The sequence below is a fragment of the Dasypus novemcinctus genome, chromosome 20 (genome assembly GCF_030445035.2).
Source record: "Dasypus novemcinctus isolate mDasNov1 chromosome 20, mDasNov1.1.hap2, whole genome shotgun sequence".
In the NCBI taxonomy this organism is placed as follows: domain Eukaryota; kingdom Metazoa; phylum Chordata; class Mammalia; order Cingulata; family Dasypodidae; genus Dasypus; species Dasypus novemcinctus.
Genome location: NC_080692.1, coordinates 37,812,383 through 37,832,324, shown reverse-complemented (window position 1 = coordinate 37,832,324; position 19,942 = coordinate 37,812,383). Strand labels below are relative to the sequence as shown.

The 19,942-nt window shown below is 38.1% G+C and overlaps 1 protein-coding gene across 1 annotated transcript in view; it reads right to left on the bottom strand.

The window, feature by feature from the left end:
- Nucleotides 1–19,942, bottom strand: part of DERA (deoxyribose-phosphate aldolase) — a 132,361-nt gene that overhangs the window by 72,442 nt on the left and 39,977 nt on the right. Inside the window, exons 2-5 of the mRNA XM_058282846.2 lie at nucleotides 11,188–11,285; nucleotides 9,943–10,090; nucleotides 8,371–8,466; nucleotides 6,417–6,551 (exon numbers count right to left, since the gene is read on the bottom strand). Of these exons, the coding sequence (XP_058138829.1) occupies nucleotides 6,417–6,551; nucleotides 8,371–8,466; nucleotides 9,943–10,090; nucleotides 11,188–11,285 (477 nt within the window). The remainder of the gene's footprint in view (nucleotides 1–6,416; nucleotides 6,552–8,370; nucleotides 8,467–9,942; nucleotides 10,091–11,187; nucleotides 11,286–19,942) is intronic.

Here is a 19,942-nt window from a genome sequence, read left to right as displayed (position 1 = left end):
CAACAGCCTACTTGACAGAAATAGAAAAGTCAATTACAAAATTTATTTGGAAGGGTAAGGGATCCTGAATACCCAAAAACTTCCTGAAAAAGAAGAGTGAAAGTTGGAGAACTCACACTTCCTGACCTTGAAGTGTATTATAAAGCTACAGCAGTCAAAACAGCAAGGTATTGGCATAAAGATAGACAAATTGTTCAATGGAATCAAATTGAGAGTTCAGAAACAGACCCTCAAAACAAAATGTTGTTTGTTAATCTGTGGAAATGAATAGAGAAGTTGGAAGCACATCACAGGGTTTGTAACTAGCAGTGCTATTATATGGGTATTATAGTGGTTGAAAGAGAAAGTCTAAGGTCATGTATATTACTAGAAGGAAACCTAAAAAATGTAATATAAGACTGCAGAGCATATGGGTAATATTGCATATATAAGACTTTTACTTTGAAACTTAACAAATGTATGTTAATGTTACAAAATGTTAGTGTCCGGCAAACAAAAATATGCTAAATGAAAGAAACCAGACACAAAGTACTACATATTATATGATTCCATTTATTTTAAATATAAATATAACTCAATTTATAAAGCTGGAATTGGATTAGTGATTATGTAGGGCTGGGGAAGGATAGAAGGATTGAGAGGTAACTCCTAAGGGGTGTGGAGTTTTTCTTTTTGGAGTGATAAAATTGTTCTAAAACTTTTTGTGGTGATGAATGCACAACTCTAGGATTATACTAAAAGCCACTGACTACACTTCGGATGGACTGTATGGTATATGAATATATATCAATAAAACTTCTTAATAAATTTTTAAAAATCTGTTTAAAAAAAAAAACAACACCCTCACCAATATATATATTTTCCATTTGTTTTTTCAATTAAAATGATAATTTTTAAAACTTAAAAAAAAAGATCAACTCAAAATGGATCAAAGATCTAAATATAAAAACCAGGACCATAAAATTCCTACAAGATAATGTAGGGAGACACCTCAGACCTTGTAGTAGGCAGGGGTCTCTTAAACCTTACACCCAAAGTACAAGCAACAAAAGAAAAAATAGGTAAACACGCCTCACAATTAAACACTTCTGCGTCTCAAAGAATTTTGTGAAGAGGGTAAAAAGATAGCCTACACAATGGGAGAGAATATTTGGAAATCACACATCCAACAAGGGTTTACTATCCACGATACATAAAGAGATGCTACAACTAAAAAAGAAAAAGAAAAAGAAACTGATTAAAAAATGGACAAAAGACTTGAAAAGACATTTTTCTAAAGAACTACAAACACAAATGACAAAAAAAAAACACAAGTAAAAATGTTCAACATCTCCGGCTGTTAGGGAAATGCAAATCAAAGCTACAACGAAATATCATTTCACACCAAGAATGGCCACTATTAACAAAAGAGAAAACTACAAACGTTGGAGAGAATGTGGTGAGATAGGAACACTTATTCACACTGGTGAGAATATACAATGCTACAGCCACTGTGGAAGTTTATTTAGGAGCTCCTAAGGAAGTTAGATATAAATCTACCATGTGACCCAGCAATACCACTACTAGGTATATACCCAGAAGATCTAGAGCAGTGACACGACAGACCTCTGCACACCGATGTTCATAGCGACGTTATTCACAATTGTCAAAAGATAGAAACAATTCAGGTGGCCATCAATTGACGAATGAATAAACAAACTACGGTATATACACACAATAGAATATTATTCAGCTCTAAGAAGAAATGAAGTCATAAAGGACATGACAACATGGATGAACTTGGAGGACATAATGTTGAGTGAAACAAGCCAGACAGAAAAGGACAAATACTGTATGACTGTGCTATTATAAACTAAATGTATTGTGCAAACTCATGCAGTTAATAGCTAGAATATGTCACCAGAGAATAGAATGTGGTTAAAGAATGGAAAGCTGAGGTTTAACCTGTGCAGAAATGGTAAAAAGACTGTTAATCTTTGGAGATGAATAGAAATGTTGAAAGCACATCATAGGATTTGTAATTAGTAGTGCTAACATATGGTTATGACAGTGGTTTGAATTTTCTTTTTTGTTTTTTGTTTTTGGAGTAACGACAATACTCTAATACTGACTGGAGTGATAAATGTATAACTCAGTAATCATACCAAATGCTATTCATTGTAAATTTTAGATAAATTATATAGTTTATCAACAAAAATAATAATAGGGTAGGTTGGGGGTAAAATACACCAAATGTTAAAATATGGACTATAGTTAGTAGTAATACTTTCATGATGCTTTTCATTATTTGTTATAAATGTCTCACAACAATGCAAGGCATTGGTGGTGGGGTGATATATGGGAGCCCTTTATCATCTTATGCATGTTTGTTTGTAAGTACACTTATTCTTTATGTATTTCATGTATGAATGGTACATATCAATAAATTGTTTTTAAAATGAAAAAAAAAAAATACAGCTGCCATAAGTACCCTAGAATATCTCTGGCTAAAAACAATTACCAAAACAAAAAATTCACAGACTAGGGATTATGTGATACCTTCTGCAAGTGTCTATAGTCTTAGAAGACTGATTTTCTAATAAGAAATTCTAATTAACACCTATACAGAAGAACGAAAAATATCCATTTATTTTCAGATGTTCTTTCCACAATTAAGCAAATAAAAAATTAAAACTGTAGCCCATATCCAGGATTTTCAGGATCCACTTCCATACTGATCCAGCTACAAGAGAATCAAAGAAGACCCTGTGGCTTCAGCCCTAACATTTTACAGTCTCATTCTAAAACTCCTGCTAGCCATCAGGTACATAGTCCACAGATGAAGTTCAGGTGAGAACAAGTCGGGGCTGAAGAAGTGAAGGGGATATCAGGTATAAGAGGCTCTGGAACAGGAGACAAACAGCACTTTCAATTGCTACAATGAATGAAGCACATTGGAAAACTGTCATGGAAGGTCTAGCCACCTTGCAGGCCATTTCTGCTGATCCCCCTGTGTGCAATGGGTCTGCAAAGGCTCACAAAGACCTGGAAAGTGCTTCTTTCCTTTGCTTCCTCCTCTCCAGGAGGAAATTGAGAGAGTTCCTGCAGGATGCTTCTACTTTCTCGCAGAGTAGGGGGTAGGTCACTGGTTGAGAGTGAAAGAGTCTCAAGGTGGACAAAGAATTAGAAGTTTGGAGAGAGTATAGTTTTTTTGGTTTGGTTTTTTTGAGGTACCAGGGACCAGGGATTGAACCCAAGACCTCGTATATAGGAAGCCAGGGCTCAAGCCACATTGGCTCCCCTGAGTTGGCTTTTTCATTTGTTTGCTTTTTGTCTTTGTTTTTTCAGGAGGCATCAGAAACTGAACCCGGGACCTCCCATGTGAAAGGTGGGCACTCAACTGCTTAAGCCACACTTGCTCCCCAAGAGGACAGATTTTAAACTGTCAGCAAGGAGAATGAGAGGAGAGAAATACAAGCCCTCCTCCAGTCTCTTCTTTAAATCCATATTCTAAACTGTGGAGCCCTGGAGTCATCAGAAATTGTTTGGCTGTACCTGACTGGCCAGATTGAAAATATGGGAATCTCTCTACTGGGCTTTAAGAAGTGTACTCACATGCCTCAGTGCACATAGGAGAGGGACCTGGATTTGATATGTGAAAGACATGTCCATCAGTAAGTTCTAAGAAATATACTGTAGGCACGTATTTTAGTAAATAGCGAATGTTGGGAATCAAAATTAAGAAAAAATACTGCAGTGCAAAAAACCACTAACTCATTGTAGGTTTCTATTTAGAATTGAATTTCTAGCATTAAATGTTCCTTTTCAATTTGTTCAGGGTCAAGAAGTTATTAACACCATAAAAACAGAATAGGAAAAAATGGACTGGGACAAAGATGTGTTATTATATTTCACATGACTACATGTTCTTGGGAAATTATCAGTTCTTAAAAACAACCACTCCTAGTTCATTAAAGGCTAGCCAATTATATCAAAATTTATCTCCTTTTGTATTTTATTTTCCAATTAGTAGTATACTAGAAGAAGAGCAAAAGTAACGATATAAAGTAGACTTTTGTACCTACAACTGCTTAGTAAGAGACATAAGGAGCACATAGGTTTTTATTCAACTAAATTACAGAAATTTCATTTCCATATTTGTTTTCAATATTATGCTTACTTTTTCCTCTTACTTTAGCTTTAAATCTTAACTAAGTCTGTGACTAAAAGCAGACAAGAAGTATTAATATAGGAACAAGGATAAATATTTAAAACAAGCCTGTTAAGATGGTTGCAATTGGCTAAAACACACATGAAAGATGATGATAATGAACACAAATTAAAACCACGAAAAGAGATTTGTGATCTGTCAAGGATTTAAATCCTGGGAAGGATTAAAAATTTTGATGAATGCTGATGAAGGTATGGGGTAATGAGAAGGGATAGATGGGAAGGTAGACTGGTAGAACCTTTTTGGAAAGCAAATATTCCAAGCTAAAGAACTATTTGCTTATGACCAAGTAGGGCCATGGGCCATGTAACTCAGCTCTGGTCAATGAAGTGCAAGCAGAAGTGTGTGATTTTCAGATGGGACAAGTCCTTTTTTCCTGCTGTCTAGGAGATGAGGATAAAGGCTGAGGCTCCAGAACCCATCTTAGACAATGGAGTGCCCTTGAGTATGAAAGCAGAAGCTACATGCTTTGGCACTGGAAGATAAATGTAGCCTGGGTCTCCAAGAACTTTGTGGGGTCCCAGGAAATACCTACCTCTGGCCTTCACTTCTGTAGGAGAATAAATCCCTCAGTGTCTAAACCACTGATTGAATCTTCACTATTCTATAACCAAAAGCAATTCATAATCTATAAACAGTGGAATTAAGCATCATAGAAGATAAAATAGATGGCTAGATGGAGAGCTAGTCATACAAAGCTATGCATGACATATTGGCAGTAAACAGGTTAAGGAAAAACATATTAAATATAATATTTTTATTTAAAATTGTAAAAAGGGGGGAATTGTATGTATGTATACAGAGAAAACAGTCTAGAAAGTTATGCACTGCAATGTTATCAGGGATTATTTCTAACAGGTGAGATTAGGTGGAATCTTTATTCCTTTATTACTGGTTGGATTTTTTTTTAAAAAATGAGCAGGTACATCCCCATAATCAAAATTAAATATGCTTTTTATTTGGAATACACCTATCTAAAGAGACTATATTATTCTGGCTTTATCTTATGATTCTGTTAAGAGATTTTGATTAAATTACTTGTTATAATGACTTTTTGGAAGGTAAATAAATAGAAGACAACTCTACTTATTTTAGCTATCCACAATCTCATTTTTAGTATGCATGATATATTTAAGACAGATGCAAAAATCTACTTGATTCTTTACTATCTAATTATAAAAACAACAGCTTGTTTCTGGAATGGGCAATGCCTTATTGTAATCTGGTGTGACAGTAAATTATGAAGCTCAAAGGTAAAGAGGAAATAATGTTCATAGCAGCTATGTGTAAAAGTACGAGGAAGAAAACAGACTTAACAAAATCTAAGCAGGCTACTTATTAATAAGCTACCATCCTCAAAATCCACAAAGATTAACATAAAAAAGGGAGCTTCCTCCATTATATTTATTTATTTATTTATTTTTTATAAAGATAGACTTCTTTAGGTCTTCTTTTTTTTTTTTTTTTAAAGATTTATTTATTTATTTAATTTCCCCCCCTCCCCTGGTTGTCTGTTCTTGGTGTCTATTTGCTGCGTCTTGTTTCTTTGTCCGCTTCTGTTGTCGTCAGCGGCACGGGAAGTGTGGGCGGCGCCATTCCTGGGCTTTCTTTTCGCGCTGGGCGGCTCTCCTCACGGGCGCACTCCTTGCGCGTGGGGCTCCCCCACGCGGGGGACACCCTTGCGTGGCACAGCACTCCTTGCGCGCATCAGCACTGCGCATGGCCAGCTCCACACGGGTCAAGGAGGCCCGGGGTTTGAACCGCGGACCTCCCATATGGTAGACGGACGCCCTAACCACTGGGCCAAAGTCCGTTTCCCCCTCCATTATATTTAAACAAACATTGCAAAACAGACTTGCCTGGAGAGACTGATGTATTGAGCAGTACAGAATATTAGTATCTTGTCCCTTCTCAAAGGAAAGCCTATTGGTAAAGTCTAAGTTTATGAAACTACCTCGTGGAAAGAGCTATTCATTAAGTACTCAGACGGATCTAAAAGGTTCATGCATGTAGGCAGTTGACTCGATTTATGATGGTCCCAAGAAGGGGCATCCTAGCCAGGTTTTCTCATAGATTTGCCCCCTGATCTAGGGACTCATAATCTAGAACAGTGACCACCAAAGCATGCTCCCTCTTGCCAGATTCCTGCCACGTGAATCACCGGGGGAGAACGGTGACTCCCTCTTAGGTAAGGACATCTACCTACCCTCCCACTGGCCTGTCAGCACCAAGGTCCTGTTAATCACCACGTCAATTTCTGTAGCTCCGTCTTCAATAGCCAATCTGATCTCTTCTAATCGTGTTTTCAAATGAGTCTGTCCAGCTGGAAAGCCAGTGGCCACTAGTAGAGATAAAAAGCAAAAGACAGAAAAAACCCATTTCAATTGATCAGCATCTCAACAAAGAATTTCAGACCAAAAAAAATCACATGTGCCAATGGCCTATGTCATATGTCCCCTTTCCTACTTTCACCAAATAAAGGACTGTGTCTGGATTCGTGTAAAATCACTCATGATATAAAAAAATTTTTTTTTTAACTAATTGGTATCTTGAGGGACACTGGTTAATTCTGGATCCTATCCTTAAGCAAGTTGGGTTATCACTGTATTTCTTGATTTACTCACCTGTGAACCTCATCAGCTGCTGTAACCAAATTGGAATAAAGACTCCCCCAACTGGCTATCTTAAAATTACCTGCCGAGCAGATGGGGATGAAGGGAAGAGGACGCAGGAGGCAAAAGCACCTACAGTAGTCCACCATACACAACTGGAGGCTGAATTGTAGAGGGCGGGATCAAGTATATATAGGTGGAAAATTAAAAGACCACTACGCTATTGCAAAAGTTGTGTAAAATTTTCTACATGAACATCTCTAATTCCATTCCCACGTTTACAGATAACCTCTTGTGTTTCCTTAATGTTACCAAATTCCTTGGGCCTGCTACCTTAGAGTAAAGCACGTTTTCCTATTACATAAAGAAAAAGTTAAGCTGACTGAGGCTGGTGGAAAATTAAGATCTATAAATATATAGCTGCCAGGTACTCTGGGAATCCTCACAGATAGACTGGCTATGAATGTGTATACTGATATATGCCTAGCAAAATAAATTACTGATCTGTATAGATTCCTTTTTTAAAGCACCCAGACCATCCTCCTTCGACATCTTCTGGAAGTAGAATCTAATTTTATATGGATCTATGTAGGTAGGTAGGTATTTATGCATGTCTGTCTGTAGGTACTTATGTATCCATCCATTTACATACACAGACACACATTTACTAAATTGAAATTTTTAACAATTCCTCTCCCTCATGCCTAGTCCTACTGAGGGGAACTTAAGTCCCAACCCTGGGGTGTCCCCTCTCTCTCCCTTGACCTTCTAGGTCCTCAGTGTGGCTGTCAACAATTCCCACGAGTCTCCATAACCCTGTTTCCGCACCTGCCTAATCCATCCCCTACCGCCGTTTAACCTAGTAAGTCGCAAAGCTGATCATGCCACCCCTCTATTTAGAACCTTTCAGTGTTTTTCCCACCCCCAGGAAAGAGACCAAACGCCACGGCTTGGCAGGCCCCTCCCTGTGTGACCCCTACCTACTTGTCCATTTTCAGCTGCCATGGTTTTCCCTTCTCCTGCCTTATGATCCAATCTTTGGAAAACAACTTAAGTTCCCTGAACATGCTCCTGTGCCTTCACACATGCCACTTCCTCAAACACCACCCTCAACGCTCTACATTTTCCCGCATCTGTTACGACCCAGTGCAGGCACCACCTCCCCTACGAAGCATTCCCTGACCCTCCTGAATGTCACCAACCTCTGCAGAATAAATCCTCCCCTGCTCAGAGTTACAATTATACTCTTTGCATATCTCTATGAGTATGTCTATCATCCTGCATTATAATATTTTTTATCTGATTACTCTTCCTAAACAACTGTATTTCCTTAAAAAAAGAAATTCAATTCTGTATTCTTGGGACTTAACAAAATATTTGATACTTACTAGGCAGTTAATAAATACTAAAAGAATGAGTCCACACTTAACTAAATACATACAGCTAATTAAAATTAAATATAAAGCTATATACAATACCCCAGGGTGTCTGAGCTGAACTGCTAGAAACATGTTGAAAAAACAACAACAAAACCATGACCAATTTTACCTGATGCTACTGGGATATTACATCCTGCAGCCTTTAGTGCTTTCACAGCATCACGCACTCGGGCAGGATAAACACAAACGGCAGCTGTTGTAATGCCTGTGAAGAACAACATCGTAACAGCCTCCTGTATATGAAGTTTAACTGGCACAATATGTGTTTAATTATTATTTACAGGACAACGTTGGCAGAAATCAAAATGAGAGAAAAAATAATTCCCCATCAATGCAGCGACCAATGGAAGGTTTTTAACTCCCCACCTTCCCTTCCAGTCAGTGACAACATGGATCATTTTCTCATCATTACTATCACAGAATAAAACTATTTTGATAGATTGCTCTTTTAGGTCACTATAATACAATTTTTTTAAGTCTTAAGTAGTTAACTTGGTGGTGACGACTCAATGAAAATATTTTAGTTCATGTGAATAATTAAAATCCTGCCTTATACAACATTCAAACAGGATGGTGGGGATGAAGAAAAATTTAAGTGGAAAAGACCATACAGGGTGGTAGAGAAAAATAATATTTTAAAAATCCTACTCCATCTTTGGCAAGAAATAAAAGCTGAACTTGGAGGCAATAACCCTCATTGGGAGGAATGCAACCTTAAATTTAAAAAAAATAAAATATAAAACCACATAGCCACTAGAAAACAAAACAATATCCTAAGACTCATTCGAAGTTGTAACTTTCAAATGCTATAAATAAGGTTGTGTCATAACTATCAACGCAAAAGGAATATGATAAAAATCTTATAAAAGCTGTAGAGTTGTTTAGGTCTATAAATTATCTACAAATTATTCGGGATAAAATACATGCAATGGACCAATTCAATATTTCTAGTCACACTCATTTATAGACAGGCATTCGGGAACAAAGAAATGCTGCTCTCTAGATAGGAGATCTGGCTTTTTAAAACCTGCCTAGCTAATGAGTCCTCTTGGAAATACACTGCAGCCTTCCCAGGTCTCTGCTTCCTCATTTAGAAATTAAAGAGACTGGCTCAAAAGTTTACTCCATTTCTAAAATGTTAAGGTTCTAAACTATGGCAACTTTAGAAAGTCCTCTCTCTCATGTATTCAAAGGGAGTGTATAAGACTTTTTTCAAAAGATCTAGCCTAATATGCAAGCATGCAATATTTCCCATTTGTATTTTATTCTTAAAAGTATTTCATTTACTCACAGAAAATACTTTATGCATGAGATGTGATTATTAAGTAATGAGACAGTTTTTTTCTCGTGTGGCTAGGGAATCAAAATCAGTATTTTAGATTCACTAGATAGAAAATTTCCAAACCTGAAGACTTAGAAAGAAATAAAGAGAAACTCTCTACCAGCACAATTAATCCAGGATGGAAAGAAATAACCTAAACAGAAGAATCAGATTCTCTCCCTGTTGTTTCTCAAAGGAGAACCTGAATTACTAGCCTATGTATATTTGGCAAAAGTTTATATCATTAATTTTATTGCTGCCATCATTTTAGCAGCTGAATCTTGTATTAAATCCTCTGAGAGTTAGTAATAAGGACTGTAACAAGGTAAGCAATGGACAGATTAGACACTTCAACATTACCTTCATCATGCATATTTAAAGTTTTTAGGAGATCCTCTCGGATTGGATACTTGGCTTTATAACAGAGCCTTTGAATGTTGGATGATGTGTCATCACCGGAAAGTGTAGTAAGATCTATAAAGGTAACAGCTTTCAGCAGCCAAGCAGCCTGATTTGAAGAAAAGTAAAAAACAAGGTGAAAAGTTAATTTCCAGTCCAGTGCAAATGAATGTGCATGCTAAAACCTGATGTCTACATTATTCTAAGGCATATTATTCTGTTATAGGACATAAGCATTACTCGAGACTAATAAGATGAACATTATCAGGGTGGGGGAAGTAATTTAACTCAAGTCATAAAATTTCTTTTTCTCCCACAATTATCCCAAATTAAAACCCCTAAATGATCAAGTCTCCCAACTCCTGACTTCTCCATCCCCTCCATAAGGAGTCCAACATGGAGAATTCAGGAGGAACACAGTTTCTATCCTACATTTTATCTTTGGGCTCTTGGATGAGATCCTATGAAACTCAAGACACCCCAACTTCCTTGTTGGTCTTTTTTCCAGTTTAATCCAATTTGAGTTTTAAAACAATATTTACATTTCACAACTCATTCTGATGGATTTTCCTTTACCGTTTCAACCAGAATATTTCCAAGGATGAGCAAAATGTGCAAAGTTACCCTAAAAATATTCTGCCACACTCGTGAAATGAACACCGAATTCTGTTTAGTCCTGTGACACATAGTACGTCTTTGGTTGGTATATATTGAAGAATGTGCTGACCACAACTACCTACAAAACATCACTTTTCGAAATTTGAAAAATGATTTGTGAAAATTAATAGTAAGGAAAACATGGTCAAAAAGGTCAACTCTTATGCCTCAGGGCCTCCTCAGTGGAGACGCCAGGTTTAGATGTTATGGTTTTAAAATTAAAATAGAAGACAACCAAAGAAGGCATGTCTGAGAAACTGAATAAATGTGTTGCGAAAATATGCCATTTAATTCACTCATGAATAAAGATGCCTCAAATTCATTTGCAGTTTTGCCACTCAAGAGTGATAAGATTTTTAACTTGTTTGGATAAATGTGTTATCTTTCTCCAACCCATCATCATCATATATGAATTATTAAAATAAGTCATGGACAGCTGCAATCTTTTAAGTTTAGATACATCTTGAGCGAAATTCAATATTGTGGCCTTGAGGGAAGAGACTGTGCGTTATAAAATACAGGAAGAGAATGCGCAAGAAGAACCCTTACTTGCCACTCCTTTTTTACGGTTCTGCGAGCCTGGATTTGCGCTGCACGCCTCAGAACTGCTGGTTGATTCACTTGTATTTTGGAGATCCAGCTAAGGTCTAAAAGGGGGGAAAAACAACACTTCAAAACTTGAAAGTTTTATTAAATCCATTCACCTATTTTTACATGATCTTTGAAAGGATACATTTATCGTTTGGCATCAAAATTCTTTTAAAATGTATGTTTCTCTTTCACAACTATCAATAAGTAACCTTGTTGAAAGAAACCTAGTATATTTGGAACTAGAAAAGTCTGCATTGATTCATTACACCGACCTGTGTTAACAATGGGGAAAATGTTGTGCTACACATGACACATGTCTCACTCTGACAGCAAAGTCGTATTTGTTAGAGCCCAGTCCAGGAGAGCAAATGATTAATAAATACTGAAGTGAATTAGTGTTGGCATTTAAAGGAATTCCTGATCACTATCCTCCCCCTCACTGACAAGATTAATATCTATTAGATGCTGACATGATCCAGCCCATTTCTTTGCTCAAAGAAAAAGTTTTCAAAATGTATTAGAACGACATTGAAAGGCCAGAATTTAGAAAAAAAGGTAGGAAAAAACAATCTGTTCAAAATTCTGAGACACGCCTCTGTTGCTTTGGTTCTGAAACTCCCTCTGCTACCTAGTCCCACCCTCCATTCTCTTGCAGTTGCCTGTAATTTCTATTTTAAGACCCAGCCTGTATGTTTGATTTTGGGAAAACAGTGCCAGCTCCCCAGGTAGAGCAACATTTGGATATAACCCTACTATAGAACCCATCATGCCATATTTAAGGCAGCCAGGAGTCAGGGTAAAATGGCCTCTTACACCTCCTATGCTGAATCACTATCTGGCTCATCTTTGAGCATCTAACACCAAATGCCATGTCTGCACCTGTGTATTTCAACTTCACTCACCGACACTCTACAACATCGGTGATCTCGCCATCAATTGGCCTCGTGCCCATTTACCTTCTATAATTAACCACATTTCTGCATCCAACTAGCAACCCAGAGTACTTGAAAAAATCATCTTAAAAGAGCCTTAAATGACAACTGCAAAAAGGTTATTCATTAGAAAATGCCCCAATTACATAACTCTTTATAATGTGAAAGGAAAAAACTGTTACTGTACTAAGTAACAACACTGATAAAGTACTTGCAACTACTGCAAAGACAACAATCCAATTTCTAGAGAAGATTTTCTCTTTCTCTCCATCTCTATTTGATTCTTCTTAAAAATATCAGCATCAATGGTGTAGAAATCTCAAGTTTAAGACTCTGAGGGATTAGTAATGATATTCTTATTTAACTCTCACTGAAGGGTTCCTTTAAAATGGAACCCATGGCGAGAGAGCGCAGGTGCAAAATGGTGAAAGAGGAAGTTTTACAGATCTTTCCCTCCAACAGAAAAATGAAGAAGCTGGAAAAAAGGGATTTGGAATTGACTAGGTGGTAACCCTGCAACGAGTATGGATGTTCAGAACAAGCACAGGAGTTCTGAAGAAGGGACAGGCTGCCCAGCGTTCCTCTTCTGTAAGGGAAGCATGACCAGCCCCAAGCCCTGGGTCAGTGGCGGCTGGGGAAGCAGAGGTTGCAGAAGCGAAGCCCAGACCCAGGAGCGGCAAGGGGCCAGGGTGGGCAGAGGAAACCCTGTCCTCCAAAAGCTGGGTGTGGAGGTCAAGGTCAGTCTGGTCTCTGCTGGATCAGAACAGATGCTGGCCTCTGTTTCCCTCGGAGGGCAGCAGCAGCAGAAATCCAGCCTTCCACTAGCATCCAGTCAGATGTGGAGAGCCCGGGCACCTTTTTTGGTTGGCTTTTCCTTCTGTGTTTGGGCTTTTCTTGTTCTGGCAGATCCCCGAGAGTCCCGCACAGCTCCTCTCGGCAGTAGGGGCTTCTGGCTTCTGCCAGTATCCACAATGACATAAAGAGACAACAAGCCTTCTTAACATCGGTTTTCTGTCTTTAGTGGGTGGGTGTTTGCTAGTATTATTGCATTTTCCATTTGTTGTGCCATCTCTTCTTATGTAGCTTAAAATTCAAATGCATACAAATCAGGAACAAATCCTGACGTAATTTGTGACAGGAACAACAGAAGGGGAGGGGTGGCGGGCCAGAGGAACAGAACATGTGTATGTTACTGCAGTTAAGTTTGCATCAATACACATTAAATTGTAATATATTTAGGATGTTAAATATAATCTCCATGGTAGCCATAAAGAAAAATTTACTCAAAAGGAAAGGAGTAATGATTCAAAATTACTCAATATGAAAGATCATATAAACAAACAGAAAGGCAGAAAGGGAGGAAAAGAAGGGCAAAAAGGTATAAGACTTAGAAAAATACAAAAAAAAAAAACACAACAAAATGGTAAAAGAGTTAAAGTCTTACCGTTAAGATAAGGAACAAGACAAGATGTCTGCTTTCACCACTGTTACTCAATACCATACTAGAAGTTCTAGCCAGAGCAAGTGGGCAAGAAAAAATAAATAAAAGGTATCTAAATCAGAAAGGAAGAGGTAAAAACTTTTCTCTACTTGCAGATAACATGATCTTATATATATATAAAATCCAAAGAAACCTACAAGAAAACTAGAACTGATAAAATGATTTCAGCAAAGCAGCAGGATACAAGATCACACACAAATCAACTGTTTTTATAAAATAGCAATGAACAATCCCAAGAGGAAATTAAGAAAACAATTCCATTTAAAATAGGATAGAAATAAAATATCTAGGGAAAAAAGTTAATCAAGGATATAAAACACACTTGTACACTGAGAACTATGAAACACAGTTTAAAGAAAATTTAAAAGGCCTAAATAAATGGCAAGACATCCCATGTTCATGGAATGGGTCTACAGAGTCAATGCAATCCCTATCAAAATTCCAACAGCTTTATCTGCAGAAATGGAAAAGCTAATATTTAAATGTATATGGCACTGCCAGGGGTCCCAAATAGCCAAAACAATTTTTAAAAAGAACAAAGTTAGAGGACTCATTTCCAAATTTCAAATTTCACTACAAAGATATAGTAATCAAAACAGTGTGGTACTGACATAAAGATAGACATTTGGACCAATGAACAGTACTGAACCCACACATCTACAACCAACTGATTTTCGACAAGGGTACAAAGTACATGCAATAGGGAAAGAATAGTCTCTTCAATAAATGGTATTAGGAAAACTGGATATCTACATGCAAAAGGTAGGCCCCTACCTCATACCATCTAGAAAAATTAACTCAAAATGGACCAAGGATCTAAATATAAGAACCATAATATTGTTAGAAGATAGCACAGGGACAAATCTTCATGACCTGAGATTCAATAATGGAATCTTAGCTATTACACCAAATTGTGAGCAAAAAAGAAGCAATAAATACATTTGACTTCATCAAAATTTTAAAAATTTGTGCAAAAGATATATCAAGAAAGTGAAAAGTGGTCTAAATGGTTAATTTTAGGCTGTAGATATGTTACAATACAAAAAATGTTACAAAAAAAAAAAAAAGGAGAAAGAAAACCCAGAGAAGGGGAGAAAATAGTTTCAAACCATATATCAGATAAGAGCTTAATATCCAGAATACATAAAGAACTTTTACAATGCAACAACAATCTAATTAATAAATGGATAAAGGACTTGAACAGACATTTCTCCAAAGAAGATATACAAACATCCAATAAGCATTTGAAAAGATGTTCAACATCATTAGCCATTAGGAAAATGCAAATCAAAACCACAATGAGATATGACTTCACATTCACTAGGATACCTATTATTATTTTTAAAAAACACACAAACAGAAAGTAACAAGCACTGGAGGGGCTGCAGAGAAACAGGAGCTCTAGTGCATTACTGGTAGGAATGTAACATGGTGTATCTGCTGTGGAAAGAAATAGAGTGGTTCCTCAAAAAGTTAATATATAATTACCATATGACCCAGGAATTCCACGTCTAGGTATACACCAAAAGAAAGTGAAAACAGGATCTCAAACAAATTCTTGTTCATCAGTGTTTGCAGCAGCGTTATTCACAATAGCCAAAAGGCAGAAACAAATTGAGTGTCCATCAATAAGTATAGGAATAAACAAAATGTGATACATACAAGCAATGGAATATTATTCAGCCATAAGAAGGGAGTTTTGAGAACGGCTGCAACATGGAAGAACCTTGAAAATATTACTTTCAGTGAAATAAACAAGGCACATAAGGACAATATTGTATGATGTCACTTATAAGAGGTGTCTGTAACAAACAGATTTGCAGAAAGTAGATTAGAGGTCCCAAGGGAACAGATTTGCAGAAAGTAGATTAGAGGTTCCCAAGGTATGAGGGGAGGGGAAAGAGAGGTTAAAAAATGTCTGTGAATAACAAAACATATACATATTTTTTAGGGAGCTTGTGAAAACTGCTGCTGGTAAGAGCCAAGAAATATAAAACCCTCTTTTGTGAGGGCTAAGCAGTGGGTGAAAGATAAAGCTATACGGGAATAATGAGTCTTGCTTACAAAAAAAAGACTTCTGATAGCCCTAGATCTAAAAGGGAAAAACAAAAAAACAAAAAAAACAAACTCATGGAGGTAGCTGTGATCCAGAATTCAGATTTTTTTTCAGATTCTAGAAATGTAACAAGTACCTATAGCTTCCTGTACCTAACAGGGCCTGGAGCAACATCTACAATCAGAAAAAAATTTTGCAACTAAATGTATGAATAGTCACACTATGTGATATTTTCCAAATAAGTTACAGAGAGAAGATTGGTTTTTAGAGCTTTTTGGATTTTGAAATCGAAGTTATGGGTTTGGGTTGTGTAATTACTTCTTTACCTGTATGTTTTCAGAATGTCACCTCCTCTTTCATACCAAAGCAGAGGGGGCGGGGGTGGGGGGGGTGTTGAATTTGATGGAGATTTTTTTTCTAATTAAATTATTTTGTTAGCTCAAATCATTTACTGAAACAGATTTTTTCTTATTGACTTTGTAATAATATTACATTAAAAATATATATGTGAGGTCCCATTCAACCCCACCCCCCCACCCCCCCCTCTCCCCCCCCCCAACAACACTCGTTCCCATCATCATGACACATCCATTGGATTTGGTAAGTACATCTTTGGACACCTCTGCACCTCATAGACAATGGTCCACATCATGGCCCATACTCTCCTCCATTCCATCCAGTGGGCCCTGTGAGGATTTACAATGTCCGGTGATTACCTCTGAAGCACCATCCAGGGCAGCTCCATGTCCCAAAGACGCCTCCACCTCTCATCTCTTCCTGCCTTTCCCCATACCCATCGTCCACCATGTCCACTTTTCCCAATCCAATTGGATTGAAACAGATTTTTAACATTTCAAAACATCTGCTTCTCAAAGACATTATGTTTCCCTGCTAGTTTCCTGAGCCAGCATCATAGAGAAATAGGAGCCTAAGGTCAGGCAAACGAAATCTGCCAGTAGAACCCGAGGGAGTAAGACCAAACAAGCAAGCTGGACTGATCCCAATATATCCAAGATGGGGGTGGGGAGGGGGCCGCTCTCTCTCTTTACAACATAGTCAAGATTGTTTCAGCAAATAGTAAAAGTGAGTGAGGCTCAGAGTTGTGGAAATACAAGGCTGCATTGCTAAGCAACTGCTGACAGTGGTCCAAACCGGGACCCCTACGCCTGGGTGGGGCAAGGTTTGGGGGCTGCCCTTGGAGGGTCTTGGTCACTTCCTCAAAGCGCCTCCCTTCCTCTTCTCTTTTCCCCACCCACCACCTGCACTGCTGCTGCTGGAAAGCGGTCAGGCACTCCTACGCCTCTTCCCATCTGGCTCCCTTCTCCCTCTCCTGTCTCCCTCTCTCTCCTTCCAACCTTGGGGTACAGCCTTTCTGAACTGCTGGGAGTTCCTGGACACATGACACCATGTTCTGTCGCTGGACCTGTGAACGCTGTTTGCTCCTCCTGCCCGGAATGTTCTTCCTTGCTTTGCCCATAGAGTGAGCTCCTGGCTCATCTTAAGACCCAGTTCAAATATCACTTCCTCAGTGAACCATCCCTGCACCTCCCAGGCTGAGCAAAACCCTTGCTTCTTTGTGCCTCCATGCTACTTCGCAGTCACCTTTAGTGTCATCAGTCCCCTTCACTTCGAATGGCACTGATGTGTCGAAATGTGTGTATCCCCAACAGATTTTTTAAATTCCAAGCCAGGTGCCATGGGTGGCATTTAATAAATAAGTTAAATGGTTCCCAAAGACCATAAATAATCTAATTTCAGAACATGCCTACCCCCATCGCTTCTGATTAGAAAGAACATTTGAATCTCCACATGAGAAGTTGGAATGAAGCATGAACAGGATATCTGGGGATATTCACCTTAAAAAACAATTTTCAGCACAATTCTCACAAAGGTTACAACGCAAGAAGCCTGCTCACCTACTTCTCAGGTACCACGTGTCAGAGGTCCCTGCAAAGTAGCTAATGGAAAATGTAATAGGATTACTTCTCTCCCAATATTACCCTCAACTTCTGAAAATATCATTAATGGTCATAAAATTACCCAGCCCCATATTTAATCCAGCCACAGAATTTGCCTCTGTGACCCTCCCATGACAATGAACTGTATAAGTGACAATCTCCTTTTATTAGCAGTTAATTTGGTACTCTTTAATTTCATCAAATAACCCAGTACTCACATTATGGGGTCTGGGGAAAAGAAAGGACTGATTGGCCTTGTTATGACCTTCATAATTTTTAATATTTTATTCAAGTACCCTTTAGTTTCTCCTTTCCAGGAGAAGTGATTCTAATGCACAGTTTCATCAGGACCATAGAATGTTCTTACGGGACTGGGTGGGGGGGAGAGGCAGTCAAATACACATGTCTTTGGGGAGAACAGACACAAAACTCCTTTCTTAAAACTCTCCAGTAAAGAAAATCCACTGTTTCTCTTAATAAGTAATTTTGGTGGCTTTCAGAAAGGCCCTACTGTCACTTAAAATTTGTATTCAAATACTCATCTTACAATATTTTATTATTTTTCCTCTTCAAGTCCGTCTCAGTAGACAGAGACCATTTTCCCTGCAAATCTACTTTGTAGACTTCCCATCACTTCTATTTGCATTTTCATGGATGCTCTTAACACTTCTCCCCAATATTCCTAAAATATATACCACCAAATTCTAACTCCACAAAAGTGTACTTATTTTGCATTTTGACTTTACCTTGATTTCTAAAGGAGAAAAATTAATCATGAATAGAGGTAATTTCTTTTACAAAAAAAAGGGGGGGGGGAATAAGAACAATTAAATTTTCTCCATTTTCTTTTTTTCATTCCCTCTGGGGAATGAAATGCACTCAAATTTGTTTCCTAATATTGTCTCTAAGCAGTCATTTCCTGTTAAGTACTTGTATGGTACATTTTTAATCACAGAATATATTACTAAATACCCTGTACTCGTCAGGGTTCTCCAGAGAACCAAGATCCAACAAATTATACATATATACATCAGTGTTATAAGAATTATTATAGGAATTGGCTCAAGCAACCATGGAGATTCGCGAGCCCAAATTCCTTAGGGCAGGCTGCAATATGGGAACTCCGATGAAGGTTCTGATAAATTCTGGAGGACAAACTGGCGGGCTGAAGTAGAGAGAGAAATTCTTTCTGATGCTGGAATCATCAGTTCTCCCTATAAGGCCTTCAGCTAATTAGATGAGACTTCTCTCATTGTTGAAGGCAATCTCCTTAGGTGATTGTACATGTAATCATCCATAGATGGAAGCAACTGACTGATGATTTAAATTCATGAAATATTGTCAGGGTAACAAGCACATCAGTGCTTGCTTGACCAAACAACTGGACACCGTTATCTAGCAAGTGGCACAAGTACTTAACCATCACATGCCTCTTCCTCTTGTATTCACTTCCTCTTGTATTCTGCCTTCTATATTCAAAATTCTAATGTGCAACCTGCTAATATTAGCCACACCTTCCCATGTGTGTAAGTGCCTAGTAGAGATAATTGCTCAATAAATGTGTGTGGCCCTTCTATCACTGTAAATTTATGTTATTACATTAGACACTGAAACCACTGAAATATCACTTGATCATGCCTAGTCTTTCAACTTTAGCCTTGGAAAGGGTTAGATTGTCTAGAAAAAAGAACCCCGGATGTCAGTCAGTACCTACAACTCATCCAACCAGGCTCAGATGGCATTCCATTTATATAAATTAGCAGACTCGGCCTTGCCCATTTCCTAAGCCAAAGAGGTTCAAGGCAGGGACTAGTCTGGGAGCCCCAATCTTACCAATAGGTAGGATCCAGAATTCATCTTCTTCCCAAATCTAGGATTCAGTAAACCCTGGGTAAGCCTGGTAAGCCTTCAAGGGCACCCATACTCCTCCTAGCCATTTGCAGATACTCCTAACATTCAGCTGTGTGAGCCGAGTCCCTAGCGCCCAGACAAATGTTCTAGAAACCAAGACGTGTCACCCTGACAATTATATTGCCTTGGCCCAGGAAGCCTTGCTACCATGACACACATCTCCCCGCGCCATTCTGCCCCTAATCCCTGTCTCCCACGCCACATATACCCACCTACCAGACTATTCTTTAGGATATGAATCCAAGTCCAGGTAAGTCATGAGTTTACTACACCCTGTGAAAAACTGCAGCTTAGATTGCTGGCACTAAATTGAAAACCAACATCAATGAAGAGCTCCTGATTTGTTCCCTCAATA